General features: G+C 41.3%; 1 protein-coding gene across 17 annotated transcripts in view; it reads left to right on the top strand.

The window, feature by feature from the left end:
• RAD51B (RAD51 paralog B) overlaps window positions 1-17,950 on the top strand; it is a 689,205-nt gene that overhangs the window by 496,173 nt on the left and 175,082 nt on the right. For all 17 annotated transcript variants that reach the window (XM_075065388.1, XM_032774777.2, XM_032774772.2 and 14 more), the window contains one exon: window positions 3,623-3,701. In XM_075065388.1, the coding sequence (XP_074921489.1) occupies window positions 3,623-3,701 (79 nt within the window). The remainder of the gene's footprint in view (window positions 1-3,622; window positions 3,702-17,950) is intronic.

Consider the following 17,950-nt stretch of genomic DNA (forward strand, 5'->3'; position numbering starts at 1 on the left):
CACTTAGTTTTGTGGAGACTCTTTTTGAAGTTTTTTCACATTCTGCTTTAGTCTTAACTATCTTGAGCAGTTTCGGACTCAGTAGTATGCTACACACAAACAAGCAATGGTAAAGACAAATATGTGGCACTTTTTTTTTTTTTTTAATTTCTATGGCTTCTCTCTCTCTCCCCACATTCAAGTGAAGGATGCGGGACAGGCAGGGAGGTACAGGAAAGGGAATTCTGATATTGTCAGGGTGAATCACAGACGTGATCTCTGGCACACTTCTTTCTCCAGCAGCTTGTTACAGTAAGAACAATAATTAACGTGCAGGAGAGGAAAGTGCTTGCATTGCGGTTTTCCTGTATGGAGCCGGTCACAAAGGTTACATTGCATCCTGAGATGGCTTTGCTGGCTTCACACGGCTCATGCAAAACACTGATGCTGGTGACTGACCCAACGTTCTTTGGCTGTACATGCTGTATTTGTGTGTCCGTCTTTATTTCATACCTTACTAGTGAGGGTAAATTGCAAGGCCAACAAACATTATATATAAATTCTGAAAACCATAAGATTGAATCTAGTTTTGGAGTGGAGAAAATGTAGATCATAATGGTTAGATTTAAAGATCAGATATCAGGAGTATGGTTTTTTGCTGCCTTTATCAGAATAATATGAGACTGCATCACAAGAAATCTGAATATGATCTGGGTCCTGACCTATAAGACAAAGAGAGCATAGCTACTGTATAGATCTCCTTGGCTTTTACTGTGCCATGCAACACTGTGACCCTAAGAGCACTCCAGTGTCGGATGGCAAGGGACTCCCTGGTACAGAGCAGTGAGTTTCAGATGGTCTGACCAGCCCAGTGTACCCCAACTCACTGTTGTCATAATCTGTATCTAAAATGGGTCATGTAAGGTATCATACACAAACTGGTGACACATGGGTGATTAATTTCATTGTGAAATGTATTAACACTATGTGAAGAATTATGGATACTCACTAATATTATGCTTTAAAGTCCGTGACCAAACAAAGACGGAAACACATTTCCCCCCAGAGAGGAGGGAAGGCAGCTATCTATCTATCTCAAGTGAAATTAAGGAAGGTGCTACCAGAAAAAATGGAAGCCCCATTTACATATACAAATTAGGAGGGGGATGGGAAATCCACAAGAAGGTAGGAATAGTATGAGGTCATCCTGAGTCTGGGGACAATACAGTGAGTTTGGGAAAATTTAAGGAGAAAAGAGGAAGCCATCTTGACATCTATCACAAAAGATCTTTCACCTAGGAAAACCAGGGAAACCAGCACCTTGTGCTTAAGAAGGTCCTTACTCAGAGAACATCAGCCACGACTGGAGGTAAAAAGATTAGTAAGAAATCTATCTTGAACAAAGGCTGTAGTTTGTTGAGTCTTAGCCACTAGAAAACATATTTTATTTTTATTTGCTTGTAACCATTTTGTCTTCATTCTTTGCACTTGATCTCTTTTTGTTAAGTAAATTGTGTTACTTTTAATCTAAACCAACCCAATGCTGTTTGAACTGAAGTGACTGTTAACTCCAATCTCTTTAGAGGAGCAACAAACCTTATTTGCTTCTCTGGGTATTCCAGGAGAGGGCTGAGCACTTCAGGGTAGATAATTTTGGGAGAATTCAGGACTGCTGGTGACAAGAGTGGAGCTATTGTGTTGTAGGCAGGCTGCTTGGGTTAGAGCATTGAACCAGGATTGCTCAACACACAGATGCTTGGTGCATACTTGTATGCTGGCTGGGAGCATCCAGACATGGAGCTACATGTGCAGAGCATTTTAACGTATTTGGGGTTACAGGACAAGTGATGATACCACTCTAACTGGTCTTAATCACACTCCAAATTGTGACAAACACTTGTTGGAAAGTTATGTGTCGTATGATTCTTCAGCTGCACAATCCACATCTTGCTGCCAAGCTGTGATCCAGAATTTAAGCCTTCATTGCTGATATTGTTAAACTCCTAGCCCTTGTGTTTGTGAAGAAACTTTCTAAACACGCATGAGTGTAAAACGATGCAGTCTTGTCTGCCCGAGTTTGCAGTCAGATCTTAAATAAGAGTTCTGAGAGGGGTGAACTTCCCTCATTTACCCATGGAATGTTGTCTTTGAAACCTGGTGGCATAAAAATGGTTAAATATTTTACTTCTGATTATTTTAGCAAAAACACCTAGCTAAAGTGCTTGTCCAGCAACCCCCAGCGTAGTTAACTTAAAGTTAAATCCATGCTTATATGTTTTGCTGAACTGGGTCCTGATTTTCTGAAGTATTCAGCACTCAGAACTCCAGTTAAAATCAATGGGAGCTGTATCTCTTCGCGTCAGGCCATTACTATATAAATTGTAATAAACATTCAGATTTCAAGGGATAACTCTGCACCTGGCTGTGTTATTTAATAGGCATTGAGAAATGACAGAACTTTTTGTACATCCTGGAGCAGAGAGAGATGTGGGGTTTTATAAGACACGTGGCTTCAGGACTTTAATCCCTAAGAAGAATCCCTAAGGTTGGGAACAATGCTCTGACAACCAAAGGCTGGTAACCCTGATTTCCAGTTTCTTTCCTATCTTGGGATGAAGAAAAGCAGTGAGCATTCAAGTATTTACCAACAACTGTCAATGTCAACTTCTTCTGCAGTGTCCATGCAGGAATCATTGGTTCAGGGTTTGAGCCGATTACCCTTCAGGCAGTGCTTGGCACATTTCAGAGAGGTGATAGAGTACTCTTTTTTCAGTGTATGTTGTTAGTGATTCTCAACCTGCGGTACAAAAAGCCAATGATACATCAGGCTTTGGTGACTGGTACATTAGACTACAACTCTCTACTTTAATGATAAGCCTGTCTCTTGGATATCAGAGAGTATCAGAGCTCTGGCACAGCCATCTCCTCTTCACTGGTGTGTGGTCAAACCTGTAGTGAAGCTAAGGCAGCTCTAAGACTGGGCTTTGGCGCATCCTAGACTTGATTGCAGATTAGAGCGCACACAGTCAAATACTAGGCTAAATTGAAGTGCTCTGAGACTTGCAGTGGCACAAAGCATCTGCAGTCTCCCTGCTGTCAGGGGACACACAGCAAAGCAGCACAGCCTTAAAGGTGAATGGCATTGGGATGGAATAGAGAGTGGCCAGAATGTGCATCTGTGGAGTGGAGATTAAAGCAGTTCTTACTCAGAAAACCCTCCGGGAAGGCCAGGCACTGGTAGTGCCACCAACCTTCACTCAGCTGAATCCCTCTGGGTACAAGTGGCTGCACCAGCAAGAGAGGTTGTGATATTTGACCAGGGTTAATAAACATTTGTGAGAAGTAGAGAACTGGGGGGAGAGTGTGCAGTTTCCATGAACTGCACACTTCCATGAAGTTCTTGCAAGACCCATGAATCCCTTTAAAATGCCAGCACGATCTGTACTTGTTTTTCATAAGAATCTCGGTTACTGTAGAACTGAAGAGAGGTAATCAATAGCCATTTTATAGTCCCTTTGCAGTGTACTGTACCTTTTACTTTAACTCACGGTAGTAGCTTCAGAAAAGTAAATCCACAAAGATTAATCCACAAACTTGAGTTGTAATCAATACATTTTAGGGATTTCTTCTTGTTGTTCTGCAGGTCCTGGTTGCTAAATCTCCCATTGCTCCATTCTCAGCTTTCTTCTACACCATTGAAAATTCTGGCCTGGTTCTTCAAGGTAAGATCACAAAGGAGATTTTGTTTTACCAATGAGTGTTTTAAGTAGGCTGAAAGCAGAAAATACTGTGATTGTTTAAAATGGTGCCTTGATAACTAATTAAAAGAATGTATTGGAGCAAGCTGGCTGACAAACACAATCACACTGCTGCTTTCGTTATACTGTCTTGAATTATACTGTATTGTGTTGCATATTTCCACATATCTGACAGCAAATGAGCCATGAAATAATTAATCAAGTCTCCTAGTTTTCATTCAAGGTGAAACCAAATTATTCTGGAGGCATCTCTCCAGTAGGTAGGCTTCTCATGGAGAAACATATCTGTCTTGAAATATGATAAAAATATGCAATATTATATTGTCCCCCTCTTAGCTGTTAGACGGAGACCAATAAAAACACAGGAAATCATCATCACTCCCCTTTCTTATACATGTCTTGTTGTGATCACCTTAAGGTGAAGGCCATCTGGCCATAAATATACCTATGATTCTGTATATGGATTGGTCTACTCATTTGTTGTTATGTAAATCCCCAGCTCACCGTACTGAATCCACCTTTTGCTGAACTGATCTTGGTTGGTTTCCACTCATTTTCCTAACTGATCCAATTTACCAGACTAAGTTCTTAAGGTAGACCTATCAGTGCCTGTCCCTCCCATTCAGATGTATGCGATCTGACCTGCTGTGGAGTTAATATTGTTTAAAAACCTTAGTCTTACAATTCCTCAGTCTTCAGTGACTCAGAAATCACTGGCGTATCTGATCCTATGAAACACTATAAGCCTTGTATTTAACTGCATACCAAAAAGCCATTCTGCCAGACTCAATGGCTAGATTCTGCTAGGATAAGCTTGGATATGTGGCAACTTAGATTGTAAGCTCTTTGGAGCATGGGCTGTCTGTTTTTGTTCGGTGTTTTTTACAGATCCTAGCACTGTGTTGTCCTGGTCCATGACTGAAACATGTAGGTTCTGCTTACGGTAATACCACTAATAATAACAATATACAATGGTCAGAGAAAAAGGATACTCGGATGATTTGCAATGCAATGGATCCGTTTTTGTTTGTTTGACTCAGTTGTGTGCTTGTTTGTGGGGTCCACTAGTTGCTTTCTTAACAGATGGACACTATATCCAATGCATTCCTACTTGTGCTGGAAGCTTAATCTGCCTCATTTGGTATTAGTAACCTAAACAGGCTACAGAAGTGAGGGACAATTTTCTTTACTTAAAGTGGAGTAGACTGGTAGGGGTGGGTATAGATATTTTTAGACTCAGCCCAGAGCAAAAGAAAGGGCTGTTTTATGTCTGTCCCAAACATCTTCATAGTTCTGGAGGATAATTCTAACCCTAATTAGCAAAGTGGACCCATCTCCTGATGTATCTATCCCCAGACACTAACACTGAAAATTCTTCCTTCCCAAAGGTCTCTTCTGTCAGAACATGGAAGTGTTTGTCTGGTGAATATAATTGTTTGTTTGAGTCCACTTTCTTCAACCAGAAGTACGGATTCCCCACTGATTGGATCCTGCCCTTTCAGAGAAACAGATTGGCCCAGTCATTTACTATGATCATGGAGTAGGAGCCTCTTATAGCTGACTTTTAGACTGCACTGTTGCAGGGATATGATAGTTGCTTTTTGCACTTTATCCTCTGTCTCCAAGTGTAAAATGTTAAGTCACTTTTCTTTTTTTGAAAGGAGGATAAAAGATAAACCCAGATTAATCTAAACAAATCCTTTGTCATACATTCTTTACACATCTAGAAAGCAGTTTGAAATTCTTATTTGTTTTAGCCACATATTAGATTTTGACCAGGCAGTTATAATTTCAAATCCTTTTTTGTTTGTTTGTTAGCTATTTTCCCTTTCTTACTGCTGTGGAAAGTTGACTTTAATTAAAGATAGGGAGGAAACCAAGGTCCTGTTTTCTCTAGTAATTTTCCACAGGCTATTCCATTTAGTAGTTAACATCCTAACCAGAGACCAGACTCCAGTATCTGAACCTTAGATGTCACAGGACTCAATCTGAGTCTGTGCTTTTATGTAACCCACCTCTGTTCTTCTGGGATCTGTTTAATGAGTTCAGTGTTATTGAGAAATGGTGTCTAAGCACTAAGGCCCTGTTTATGGATTCCTTACTTACACCTGTGAACACTTTCTCAGATGAGTAGAGTCTCATTTACTTGAATGGGGTTACTCCTGTGAGTGAGTGTTCTACAGTCAGCCTCCAAATGACTGTTGTTGTTTCATTTATTCTGTTCTGAACACCAAAAATGAGCTTGGTACTGCTCAAAACACAGAGGAGGGAATGTAACAAAACATTTGGAAATGACTGAGTGTCAGATAGGAGGATACCTAACCTGCTAGCCAAGAGGTAACTGGGTATCTAGTACAAGGAGAGACCAGGCTTCTGCCTGAAAAGTGCCTGGGAACTATGGGAGAGGTAGAACCTGTGTTTCTGTCTGAATAGAGGCTAGATGCTGAGTCATGGGTGACAATTAGGCAGCTAGCTGAGGCATGTCAGGGGAGAGATGGTACCTGTGCTGCTGGCTGAAAGGCAACTTATTGCTGACAAATGGAATCCATCCCATAGGCTGATAGCAGAGGCAGCTTTTCCACTGAGTCTTTGTTGTGCATGGCAGTCAGTGTCAGGAGGGGGAACACATTCAGGGCGCTTGACAAGAGAACAAGGGGATGAGTGTGGGAACTGGTGAGAAACAGCAGCTGTCTGAAATGAAATGCCCAGGATTCTTTCCTCTAACTGTGGGGGTCCCATCATTAGTCTATTATCCATGAGGCCATAAACAAATTGACATTGAAAATGTACCTGGAAATGCCTTGATTGTAAAGGAGGAGAGGGGAATAAAAGACAAAGTGAAAGTTTGATTTAACAGCTCCACAAGCAATTCCCATTGCCACCTCTGAGGGATTAGGATATGTGAAATGGGCTAAAATCAGGAGGAGCTTCCCCCCCTCCTTTTGTTCCATGGACTAGAGGATAATAAATAGCAGGAGAGGCGGTGCAGCTAGTTAGGGATTTCACAGGCTGCTATTTGATGCAGTTTAAGGATCTCTTCTGCTATTGTTGCAATTAAAATGGAAAGCGGAACTGCTCTCCATTTGCAAAAGTCTCCAGCATCCTTAGGAAAAGAGGGCTGAGAGCAAATGGCTATTAACATGGTAATGCTGCCCATTCGGAGGAGTGCATCAAAATCCTCTTTGCTGATGTAAATCACTGCTCTGTTTACCCGGTCTCTTTGGATCTCATGGCCTCAGTATAAGTACAGAAAATTGTTCAGAAAGACTCTAATGAAGGAAAAACCACACCTCTTATATCATCTGAGAAGAGCTCCAATCTGCCCAAGGTCACTGCAGAGAGAAACTTCTCTGCCTTTGTAAACTTAAAGTGTTCAGGGTTGAAAAGAAGCCAATTATTCACTCCTTTTATTCCTGCTTTCAGTCTAAAGAAATGCAACTTGACAATTGGAAAACAAGGATGACTAGTCAGAGGTTTAACCAAGGAAGCCAGCCTTCAGCCATCCTCATCTCCAACTTAAATATGGTGTGTAGGTGTGGATGTGTGTGCGCATTGGGGAGAGGTGGGGGGTCTCGGAAAGCCCCATTTGTTTTATGATAGAATATAATGTAGATTCCTCATGAGTCTGAACTGTGACTCCAAAATCCAGTCTTGGCTGCAGATCAAACAGCCTCTACATAAATAATCAGACAAACCAAAGCCTGGATCTGAACATCCCAAACATATTGAAGTTTTTGAAATCTGGATCCAAATTGTATTGCTTGAGTCCCTCCACCCATATGCAGTTAAAGTGAGGAAAATGACTCTATTAAAAAGAAAAACAGCAATAATAACAACAACATATGGTTCCTTATTTATATGTATTCCCTTCCAGTGATTCCAGATCTACTTGACTAAATATGTAGGTCAAAAGATTATTTTTCTAACTGTTAGTGGCATAAACTCCTCCTAGCATCAGAAAACCTAGTTGAGTTTTTTCAGAATTACACGCCAGTTCTGATAACTACTGCAGTCAGTGATTACCTGACAATTCTGTTTCTGATGCATGAGTCAGAATACACTCCAGCTCGCTCTCCCATAGTTGTGGAGTTTCAATGGCGCTATGTCAAGGTATTATTCCCACTTTGAACTTTAGCGTCCAGAAAGTGGGGACCTGCATGTACCCCTCTAAATTTAATTCCTAGCTTAGATCTGATAGCGCTGCCACCAACCAGAAATTCCAGTGTCTGGTACACTCCCTGTCTCCTCAAAATCTTCCCTGGGGGACCTAAGACCCAAACCCCTTGGGTCTTAAAACAAAGGGAAATAAACCAGTCCCCCTCCTTCCCCCTCCCAGATTTTCCCTGAGAGATACACTGATCCAAACTCCTTGGATCCTAAAACAGAGAAGAATTAACCTTTCCCCCCTCTTTCTCTCCCCCCACCACTCCCTGGTGAGTTCAGACCCAATCCCCTTGAGTTTTACACAAGGAAAAAACCAATCAGGTTCTTAAAAAAAAATCTTTTAATTAAAGAAAGAAAAAAGTAAAAATTATCTCTGTAAAATCAAGATGGAAAATTTTACAGGGTATAAGCTTATACATAGATTAGAGGGACTCCATCCCCCCTAGCCTAAGTGACAAGTTACAGCAAACAAAGGTAAAATATCATTCCAGCAAAATACACATTTTCAGATTAAGAAAACAAACATAAAACTAAGTCGCCTTTTCTAGCCAGTACTTACTATTCTGAACGAGAGACTGTTTGAAAGAATGGAGACAGATCTGGTTTCACGTCTGGTCCCTCTTAGTCCCAAGAGAGAACAAAGAACAAAACAAACAGCACAAAACAAAGACTTCCCTCCACCAAGATTTGAAAGTATCTTGTCCCCCGATTGGTCCTTTGGTCAGGTGTCAGCCAGGTTCAATGAGCTTGTTAACCCTTTACAGGTAAAAGAGACATTAACCCTTAACTATCTGTTTATGACGCGCTAAATGGAACAAACATTTGTTTATGTCTGTAAAGTTGGTAGATGCAACTCAGTCACATGCCCACAACCAGGAAGAAGAAAAGTTGAATCAGAAGATGTCAGATTTAGGCTGCATACTGTATGTGTCTCTGACTATAACTATTTGAGAAGTAACATTCTGAGAGAGATGTTGGACTCTCTATTATGGTAGCTTTAGTACAGATACTGCTGCCTGTGAAATTGTCTCTCTCTCCTCCCACCCCAACCAAATATCCTCTCTGTTAGTGAGAAGACAGTACTTAAAAGAATGACTGGGCAGAACAATGACCATTTGCACACACATCTTCCTTCCCCATCCCCAAAGGATAAACTTACTGTGATTTTTCACTGAGTCCTAGTACCAGGTGATTTACCCCAGTGCTCAGTGAAATAATTCACTCTTTATAAAAGGTACTGAAACACAAAGCAATAATATTTACGAGTGAGATGGGAGTTGGGATGAGAAATTACTTCTTTGGGGTTTTATAGATTCATAGAGTTTAAGGGACCATTAGATCATCTAGTCTGACTCATATAAAGCAAGCCATAGAATTTCACTCAGTGACCCTCATATTGAGCCCAAAAACTTGTGCTTGAAGTTAAAGCATCTCTTCCAGAAAAGCATCTAGTCCTGATTTGAAGAAATCATGAAACTGAGACTTCACCACTTCCCTTGGCCATGTATTCCAGTGGTGAATCACACTCACTGTTAAACACTTGTGTTTTATTTCTCATTCAAATTTGTCTGACTTCAGCTTCCAGCCATTCGCTATGCCTTTGTCCGTTAGATTAAAAAGCCATTTAGAGTTACTGCAGAGTTGCTCAGGTGTACATAAGATCACTGAGTCTAGGTTTTATTCTTTAATTTAAAAAAGCTGTAATTTTTCTGCGTTTAAGGTCAACACTCTCCCCCTCATGCAGACTGATTCCCCTCACTCCCTGAAGAAGATACTGAATACACTGATAAGGTTCCCTGTACTGCCATGTGGCAGGTTTTAACTTCTGGGACCACAGGAGTGCAGAGCATTGCAGAAGTGATGACTGATTCTTGAAAGGATTGTAACATCCTGACTTCCCCCTCCCTTCTCCTCTCACCCTTTTAGCAGGTGTTATGGAAGGTTAAGTGGTGTCATGTATTGCGAGCTCATTGAGACAGGTGACTTATGGCTTGTAGAGATAAGGGATGTGTGATTCTCTTGGGAGGGGGAATTTAGGGTACAGGTTGAACAGATCTGAGAGAGTGCAGGGTGGCAGTTTTGCACAGGTGGGACAATGATTGACACCAATAAATAAAATAAAGGGGATATGCAAAGTATGAAAATATTGGGCATCAGAAAGAAATGTGGAGGAACCGATGAGCAAGGAACTAGATCTGATTGCATTTCAGAGCTATTGTTTTTCCTACAGCAGTGCCTCCAGCTGTTGCATCTGGGGAGTCAAGAGTTAGCAGTGAAAACCGTTCTCATTTTCCTCTACTACTCTGTTCCCTAAAGAGCTCATCAGAAGGCCACCCACTCAGCCATGGCATTCTGTGGCACTTAAGATACACCAGGATGCCTGTTCATCTCAGAATGCTGTGAGAGATTAATTGAAACAGCAAGGAAAGTTATAAGGGAGAAGATGCATTAACAGAGCTGTTGTGAGGAGTTCAGAACTGGCCTAGCTGGACTGTTGCAAGTCAAGACTGAGATGTTTAGCAGTACCAGAAGCTTGTACAGCCCCTGTCCACATGCTAGCCAGTGCTCACTTTCATTACTGCCAAATACTCATACTTTATTCTTAAGTGTGTAGAGAGATTTCATGGTGAAGAATTCCAGAAGGTTCTGGAGAAAAGGGAATAAGAAAACTGAAAATTATGGCTTGGATTTAAAATGTAATGCTTCACTGGCTGGGGAATTGTTAATGAACATTTACCAAAAGCACATTTTAAACTGAGTTGGAAAGGTGTCCTCAGTGACAGAGAATATGTCTGTGTCTATTTACGAATGATCTTAAATGTAGACGTTTTTTAAACCATGTAAAGCTATATCTAGGAAAGGTGCTTTTGTATTGGTCTAACTGAGTAAACTTTAGTAGAATGTATGAGTTCCTCTCTTTGTCGTTCAGTGCATGGTGCAAAATAAGATGCCTTTTTAAAAAGAAACTTTTCATTAATGTTACCAGACTTTCATTATGCTTCTCCTGTCCTTTCTCAGTGGTGACGACCTTACTGTCTTCTCAGATACAAAATGTCTATGAGCACCTCTAGACTTCTTCCTTAGAATTCTAACATTTCTCCTTGGAACCATGTTATAGAGGCCATCCATTATTTCCCATAACATTTTCTACATATAGATCTAGTAACTTGCAAGACCCCTTTGAATCCATCAGCAAAGCCCATAAAAACTTGGATTAGGTATGAGTAGTGGAGCAGAATTCCTGGAGAATAGCTTTAAGATGACAGTATGCATATTAAGTGGAGGGATATATCAGGCCTGTGTCTCCATTCCGTTTTTTGTTCTGATTTGTATTTTTAATATGTAGGTGGATGAAGTGCTCATAAAGTGAGGGACTGATTGCTGTCAACTCCAAACCTGTCCTGGAGTACTCCCTCTTAATCCAATCATGCAACCCCACATTATTCTGACGATGTACTTCATTCCTGATCTTCAGCATCCCAGGTTTATCCCAGTCGTGACCCTCCCATTTATCTTTGCTAATATACCTACATCCTATGCTTCAGTGCACCGCTTGCTATGCCAGGCCTCTGAGGGCTATATGCAATCCTACCAGTGTATCTCAGTCCTGATCTTCAGCAGCCCATATTTATTCCAGTCCTGTCCTCTCGCTCCCAGAGCTCTGCCAATGCACATCAATCCCAGCCTATGCCATCTTCTGCTTACTTCCATCCTAGGTCCTCAGATACTACCACTGAACTTCAGTCTGACTCTGCAGCAAACTAAAAATATGTCAAATGATTTGGAACTGTCAACTTTTGCAGCAACCTTGTATCATGTGTTCTTCATCAGGTATGTGTCAGTGCAGCTCATGCTGTAGGTGCACATGTGCCTCATGTATGCAAGACTAAAATTTTTTTTGAATATCAGTATCCATCCCACCCTCCTTGTCCCTCTTCCAGCACCCTTCACACAAGAGCCTACTGCAAACAGAAGTGGCCTTGCTGCTTTGTCTAGGAGCTATAGGAGAGGTTCCATCAAAGTTCAGGGGAAGAGGTGTCTATTCCCAGCATTTCCTCATTCCAAAATAAAAAGAGAGTCTTCGTCCTATCCTACACCTGAGGAGACTCAACAAATACATATACCATCTCTGGTTCAGAATGGTAACAGTTTCCTCCAACCTTCCATGTCTCCAAACTCAAGACTGGTTCACAGTTCTTGACTTATGCATACTTCCATATAACCATCCATGTGACCCATAAGAAATCCTTATGATTCATAGTGAGGCCAAAATATTATCACTACAGGATTCTTCTCTTTGGATGCTCCATGGAGAGTATTCAGAAAATGCCAAACAGTAGTGGCATTGCAGTTAAAGAGGCAGGGACTCCCATATCTAGTAGTACCTGGACGACAGACTGATATGGAGCAGGTCCCAAAAGGAGACTACAACAGCCTTGGAATTAGTCCTTTTCCTGTTCCCTCAACTTGAATTCCTTCTGAACTACATATAAGCATCACATACACCTTCTCATATGATAGAGTTCATAGGAGCTATTACTGATTCCCAATGAGCCTGTCTGTCACAGGACAGATTCTGATCTCTCCCGTCAATGGCAAACAGACTAAAATCAAATGTAGTGAATACATGCATACATATCTGGGACTTTAGGCCACATGTCAGCATATATGTATATGGTACTGCTTGCCAGACTTCACTGTCAGCCCTCACAGTTATATATATGCTCTGTCCAGATATCACATGAACAGGAGGATCACTGTCCCACCTCAAATCCTACAAAAGCGTGCTTGGCAGCTACATACAGTAAATGGAAAAGGGTTCCCATTCCTTGCCTCCTTCCTAACTATGACACTTATCACAGATGCTTCAGGGACAGACTGGGGTGCCCACCTCAGCCATCTGCAGATGCAAGGGATATGTCACAGGCCTACTTAAACTACATATGAACATCCTGGAGCTGAGATCCATCACAGTGTTTCTGCCTGTTCTGTGGAACTCCTTGTTGCAGATCTTGATGGAGAACATGTCTGCAGTTTATTATATAAACAAGCAAGGAGATATTTGATCATCCCATCTGCCCCAAGAAGCCATTAGGCCCTGGACGTGAGCTGATATTCCCTCAGTGGAGGACTACCATAATAGACTGATTTGGAATAGAGACACCAAATGCCTGGACTTCTGCCCTAGGGGAGGCATGAGCCCAGGCTCACTATCAGATGCCTTTCTCTGCCTATGGTCTCGAGGACTCCTATATGCTTTCCCGCCAATGCCTCTGATTCCCAGGATAGTATCCAAGATCAGACAGTAAAAGGCTATGGTCACCTTGATAGCCTCTTACTAGGCAAGACAGTTTTGGTTGACAGAACTGCTGAAAGTGTCCCAGCAACCTCCCATACATCTCCCAACTTGTCCAGATGTAATATCTCAGAACCAAGTTCAAGAGGGCAGGACTACAATTATTGCTTGACTGGTACAGCTGAAGCTCCTCATTCCCACCATCCAGTGAGGATACTGCTTGCCTGTCACCTACAGTGGGGTCCACACTGACCACATAGTAAAAGAAGAGAGAGAGAGTGGTTACTTACCCTACAACAACTATAGTTCAAGATGATAGTGTCAGTGTTGATCCCATGACCTGCCCTCCATCTCTGCCTTGTATGTCCTTGCACGGGAGCATGAGGACACACAGGGCACATTTGTGGTTCAACAGACACTGCTGTTCAAAGCAACTTTTGGTCTCATGCACATGAGGTATGTTGTGCACCTATAGTGGGAGCTACCCTGACTACAACACATCAAAGAACTAGTTACTGCAGAGCAAATAACCATTCTCTCTGGTTACTGTTGCTCTTGACTTTCTCTTCTGTAATGTTTCCACTCACTACTGAATCTTGCTTCAACTTAGAATATGAAAGGGACATTGTCTTTCTGGTGGTATCATTTATCAGCTCCTGTCACCTTTAGTTTTCCATATACTGGCCTTAGCATGGCAGAAAAAATATTATTACATTTTTAACAGCAAAAAGTGAATCAATTTTCTATAATCAATATATTCTAGTTTTAACATCTAGTAGTGGGACCTCACTTTTCCTCTCTTGGTCCTCTGGAACCTAGATTGGAAGATCTTCAGGACATGCTGTAAAGTCTATCTGTATTCCCAAGCTTTGGGGAGGCGAGAGTGTTGAGTGTGGGCTTGGAATAGATGGTTGGAATGAGCTTTCAGTTGGCATTATGGTCATTTGTAATTTTTTTGTTTAGTTATTATTCTAAATTACTCTCCATGTGCTAAAAGATGATTGATTAGTGAAGGAGAAAGAGCATCCTGAAAGAAAGGGAAGCATTATCTACACAGTATTGTGTGAGCTTGAACAAGACACAATAGTTTACTTCATCAAAAGATTTTATTCAGTTGAAGAACTGTTACTATATAGTGCCCTTTGTCCGGAGCAGAGTGGATATGATCTACAAAATGAAGCAGAATTGTACAGATTAATGGGAATTAAGATGTTTGTTGCTGTTGAGATGGTAATAGATTTGTGCATGGTTTGGTCAGTGATTTCAGATCCAAGTGGGTGGATAAATATGGATCTAACACTGTTAGGGTCTCTGTGGAGTGAAATGATTTTTGCTACATTCCCCATTAACATTGAGAACTTGATGATGCTTGTGAAAGATTTGCAGCATCAGGAACAGAAAGCATTAACAATTATTCATCTGTAAAATCAAAGGCTCTTGAGGAGCAGAGGGACCTAACTGTGTTCATTACAGAGGTGTAACTGACTAAAAATGGCAATGAGAGGATGAGGAGGAGCCACCTTTTTTAATTTTGAAGAATGACTGGTGACATTTTGGACTTGATGAGTTCAGATCAAACAGAAATAAGAAAAATTATCAATACAAAGTAGTAAAATATTTCCCTTTAAAAAGAGAAAACCTTTATAGTGGATAGACTTGTTTAGACTCTTACTGCGCTTTTGGCTAGTAATATAACTTTTGTCAACTTGAGGGAACATATCAAGTAGTTTTAGCTCCAATCCAGCAAAGTACTTAAGTTGATGCTTAACTTTAAGCATGTAAGCAATTCCACTGAAGCCCCGGAACTACTTGTGTACTGCAAGGTAAACATATCTTTAAGTGCTTTGCTAAGTCATGGCCAGTGTCCCAACATTTAGATTTTTTAAAGTCTTATAAAATCTAATATGAAAGATCCTAATATGTTTTCATGGTTCTTATTACTTTCAGTGAAAAAACATTCATGTGTATGTTTGTTTATTTAATATAAACTTTCAGCCACAGTTTTGGAAACCACTCAGGCTTGAATACTGAAAATGAAGCGAAGTAGGAAGTCCTGCTGTTCACCATGGGTAGAGCCTCCTGCACCAACACTGTCCCTGGTGATCCTTCTTTAAGAAGGATGCAGCAATATAGAGATTGACCAAGCTTTGGGGCCAGGGGAAAAGAATGTATTCTCTTCTCCCGCCCCCAACACACTTCTCCCTCTCTTCATGCACAGATCCTCCATTTCAAATCTATTGAGGTACCTCACATGAGCCAGGCCAGGAGGACAGCTAACCTGGATGTAGCTAAGCTTTCCTAATGTATGACAAGGGCAGATCTTTGTAGAGGAAACATGATCTGACCCTAAGTTTCTATGTTATTTTGATTCTGTTTCTCTGCTGGCCCCACTCAGCTCTCTAGACTCTTCAGTACTTGCATGTCATAAAACTGAAGACCAAATCCGTTCTCATTTACAATATTGTAAATCTGAACTAAATGTGATTACTGCTGGTTTACAATGATGAAAATGGCAGCAGAGTTTGGTCTTAATTTTGCAAATTCCTTCACTCCCCTGCCTCCCACCCAAATACAAGACATGATTCACATGCCCTGCAAACCTTCCAGAACTAAAGTATTCTCTCAACCTCAGATTAGAGAGAAACTTTCCCTTATTATTCTATTGGTAATGAATTCCTGATCCAAATAAGCTGTCCCCATGTGTTTTCAGTAAAAAGCTGAAGCAAATGCTGCCATAGTATACTTCCAAGAGGCTTTGGACATAACCGATGAAGTCTCTAATTGATGACACCTAATATCTGTGATTTGTGTCAGTGCATCCTCCTGGGAACTGAAATATGAGATGCAGAATAATTTCAAGATCTAGTGGTCCCATATGGCTACATCAGCAGTTTTCTGGTTTTAACATAGAAAATGTTACATTATTATAGCTTTTGTGCTACAGATTTGTACAATGTCATCAAACACACTTAATGGCTGTAACATTCTCAAGGTAGCACCGTCCTGAATATGAAGCCAGGAAACTGCAAGTCTTAAAACATCCTTTTCAGCTGGGATAGACTCATGTGTTTGTATCATAAGATCATGAAAGTAAGAGGTAGTAAAGACCTACTGTCATCTAGTCCAGGAGATCTCAACCTTTTTCTTCCTGAGGCCCCCACAACATGCCATGGCGCAGCTGTGCAACAACAGCTGTTTTTCTGCATATAAAAGCCAGGACCAGCATTAAGGGATAACAAGCATGGCAATTCCCCGGGGCCACGCACTACAGGGGGCACTGCAAAGCTAAGCTGCTCAGGCTTTGACTTCAGCCCTGGGCCTGGGGCTCTGGGCTGCAATCCTGTGCAATGAGGCTTTGGCTTTCGGACCCACTGAAACTTGCTCACAGCCCCCGTAGGAGGCCTCGGACCACTAGTTGAGAACCACTGATCTGGTCTTTTCCCTCATGAATACAGTAGAATTGCTACCAATATGTTCCAATGTTTGTTCAGTCCACCATTTTTGTACTGCTGCTTAAACACTAAGTTAGCCCATGTTGGCTGCTAACCATAAGCTCTCCTGTCCTGAAGAATGATTTGCATTTCAGTTGCATGCACAACATCTCTTTAGCTTTAGGGATACTGCTGAAAGGTCATTGAATGACCTTGTTTTGAGTTGTGGTTTTTCCCTGATATTGTTTGGGACTGTAACACCCTGGAAAGAGTAGGACTGAAGAGTGCATTGTTCAGAGGACAAAAGCACCCCTACATTGTGAGAGACAGTGGCCAACCAACAAGAACCCCATTGCCGGGTGAGTCATACTGAGGTGGCCATGAGGGGGAATCATAGAGGCCATCTTGCTTACAAAAACACTGTTACTAAAATACCAACATCATACCAGAGCTTTGGTAATGTTAGTACTTAAAATTTCCCTGCCTTTAAAGTATGATTCTGTGGCCCCCTCATGGTTCTGAGCTGCTCACAAACATTAATGAGATGTATCCACACAGGTAAGAAAATGTTATCCTCATTTACAAATGGGGAGCTAAGGCACAGAGAAATGAATATGGACCAAAGTCAGTGAAATGTCTCTGAACAGTGACATTGTGGGATTCAGTATTTCTTTTTTTGGCTTCCCAATCAAATGGGCTTAGTTGTAGAATCAAAAGGTGATTTTCTAATTATCACTGCTATAAACTCCACCTAGGATCACAGACTCCAGCTGGGCTCTTTTTAGCAGTGACAACATCCCCAGTCTAAAAATACTGCAGTTAGAACCTAGCTAACAATTTGTTTAATGATGCATGATGCAAATAGACTTCAGCTCACAATCCTTTAGCTGCATAGGGTCAGTAGAATGAATAGGAACATAGAGGTGTTTGTTAATTATTTACTACATGTTATACATTATTTACTGGTGTCAGTGAAATCTGACTTTAAGACACATAAGAAGAGAATATCTTCAGTAAGAAGGTGCCATTTGACATAATCCAGTTTCTGAGCATAACCACCCTTTAAGGGTTACAGTGGACTCCACTTAAACTGGATTCAGGTTCTATAGGCAAGCCAGACTGAGGGTACGTCTACACTGCACGATTATTTCGAATTAGCTTAATCCGATATTACAAAACAGATCTAATAAAATCGGTTTAGCGTGTCCACAGTGGGATCACGAAATCGATTGTTTGCGTCCATGGTCCAAAGCTACCATCGATTTCAGGAGCGGTGCACTGTGGGTAGCTGTTCCTCAGCTATCCCATAGTTCCCACTTCCG

This window comes from Chelonoidis abingdonii, chromosome 4, assembly GCF_003597395.2.
Source record: "Chelonoidis abingdonii isolate Lonesome George chromosome 4, CheloAbing_2.0, whole genome shotgun sequence".
NCBI lineage: Eukaryota > Metazoa > Chordata > Testudines > Testudinidae > Chelonoidis > Chelonoidis abingdonii.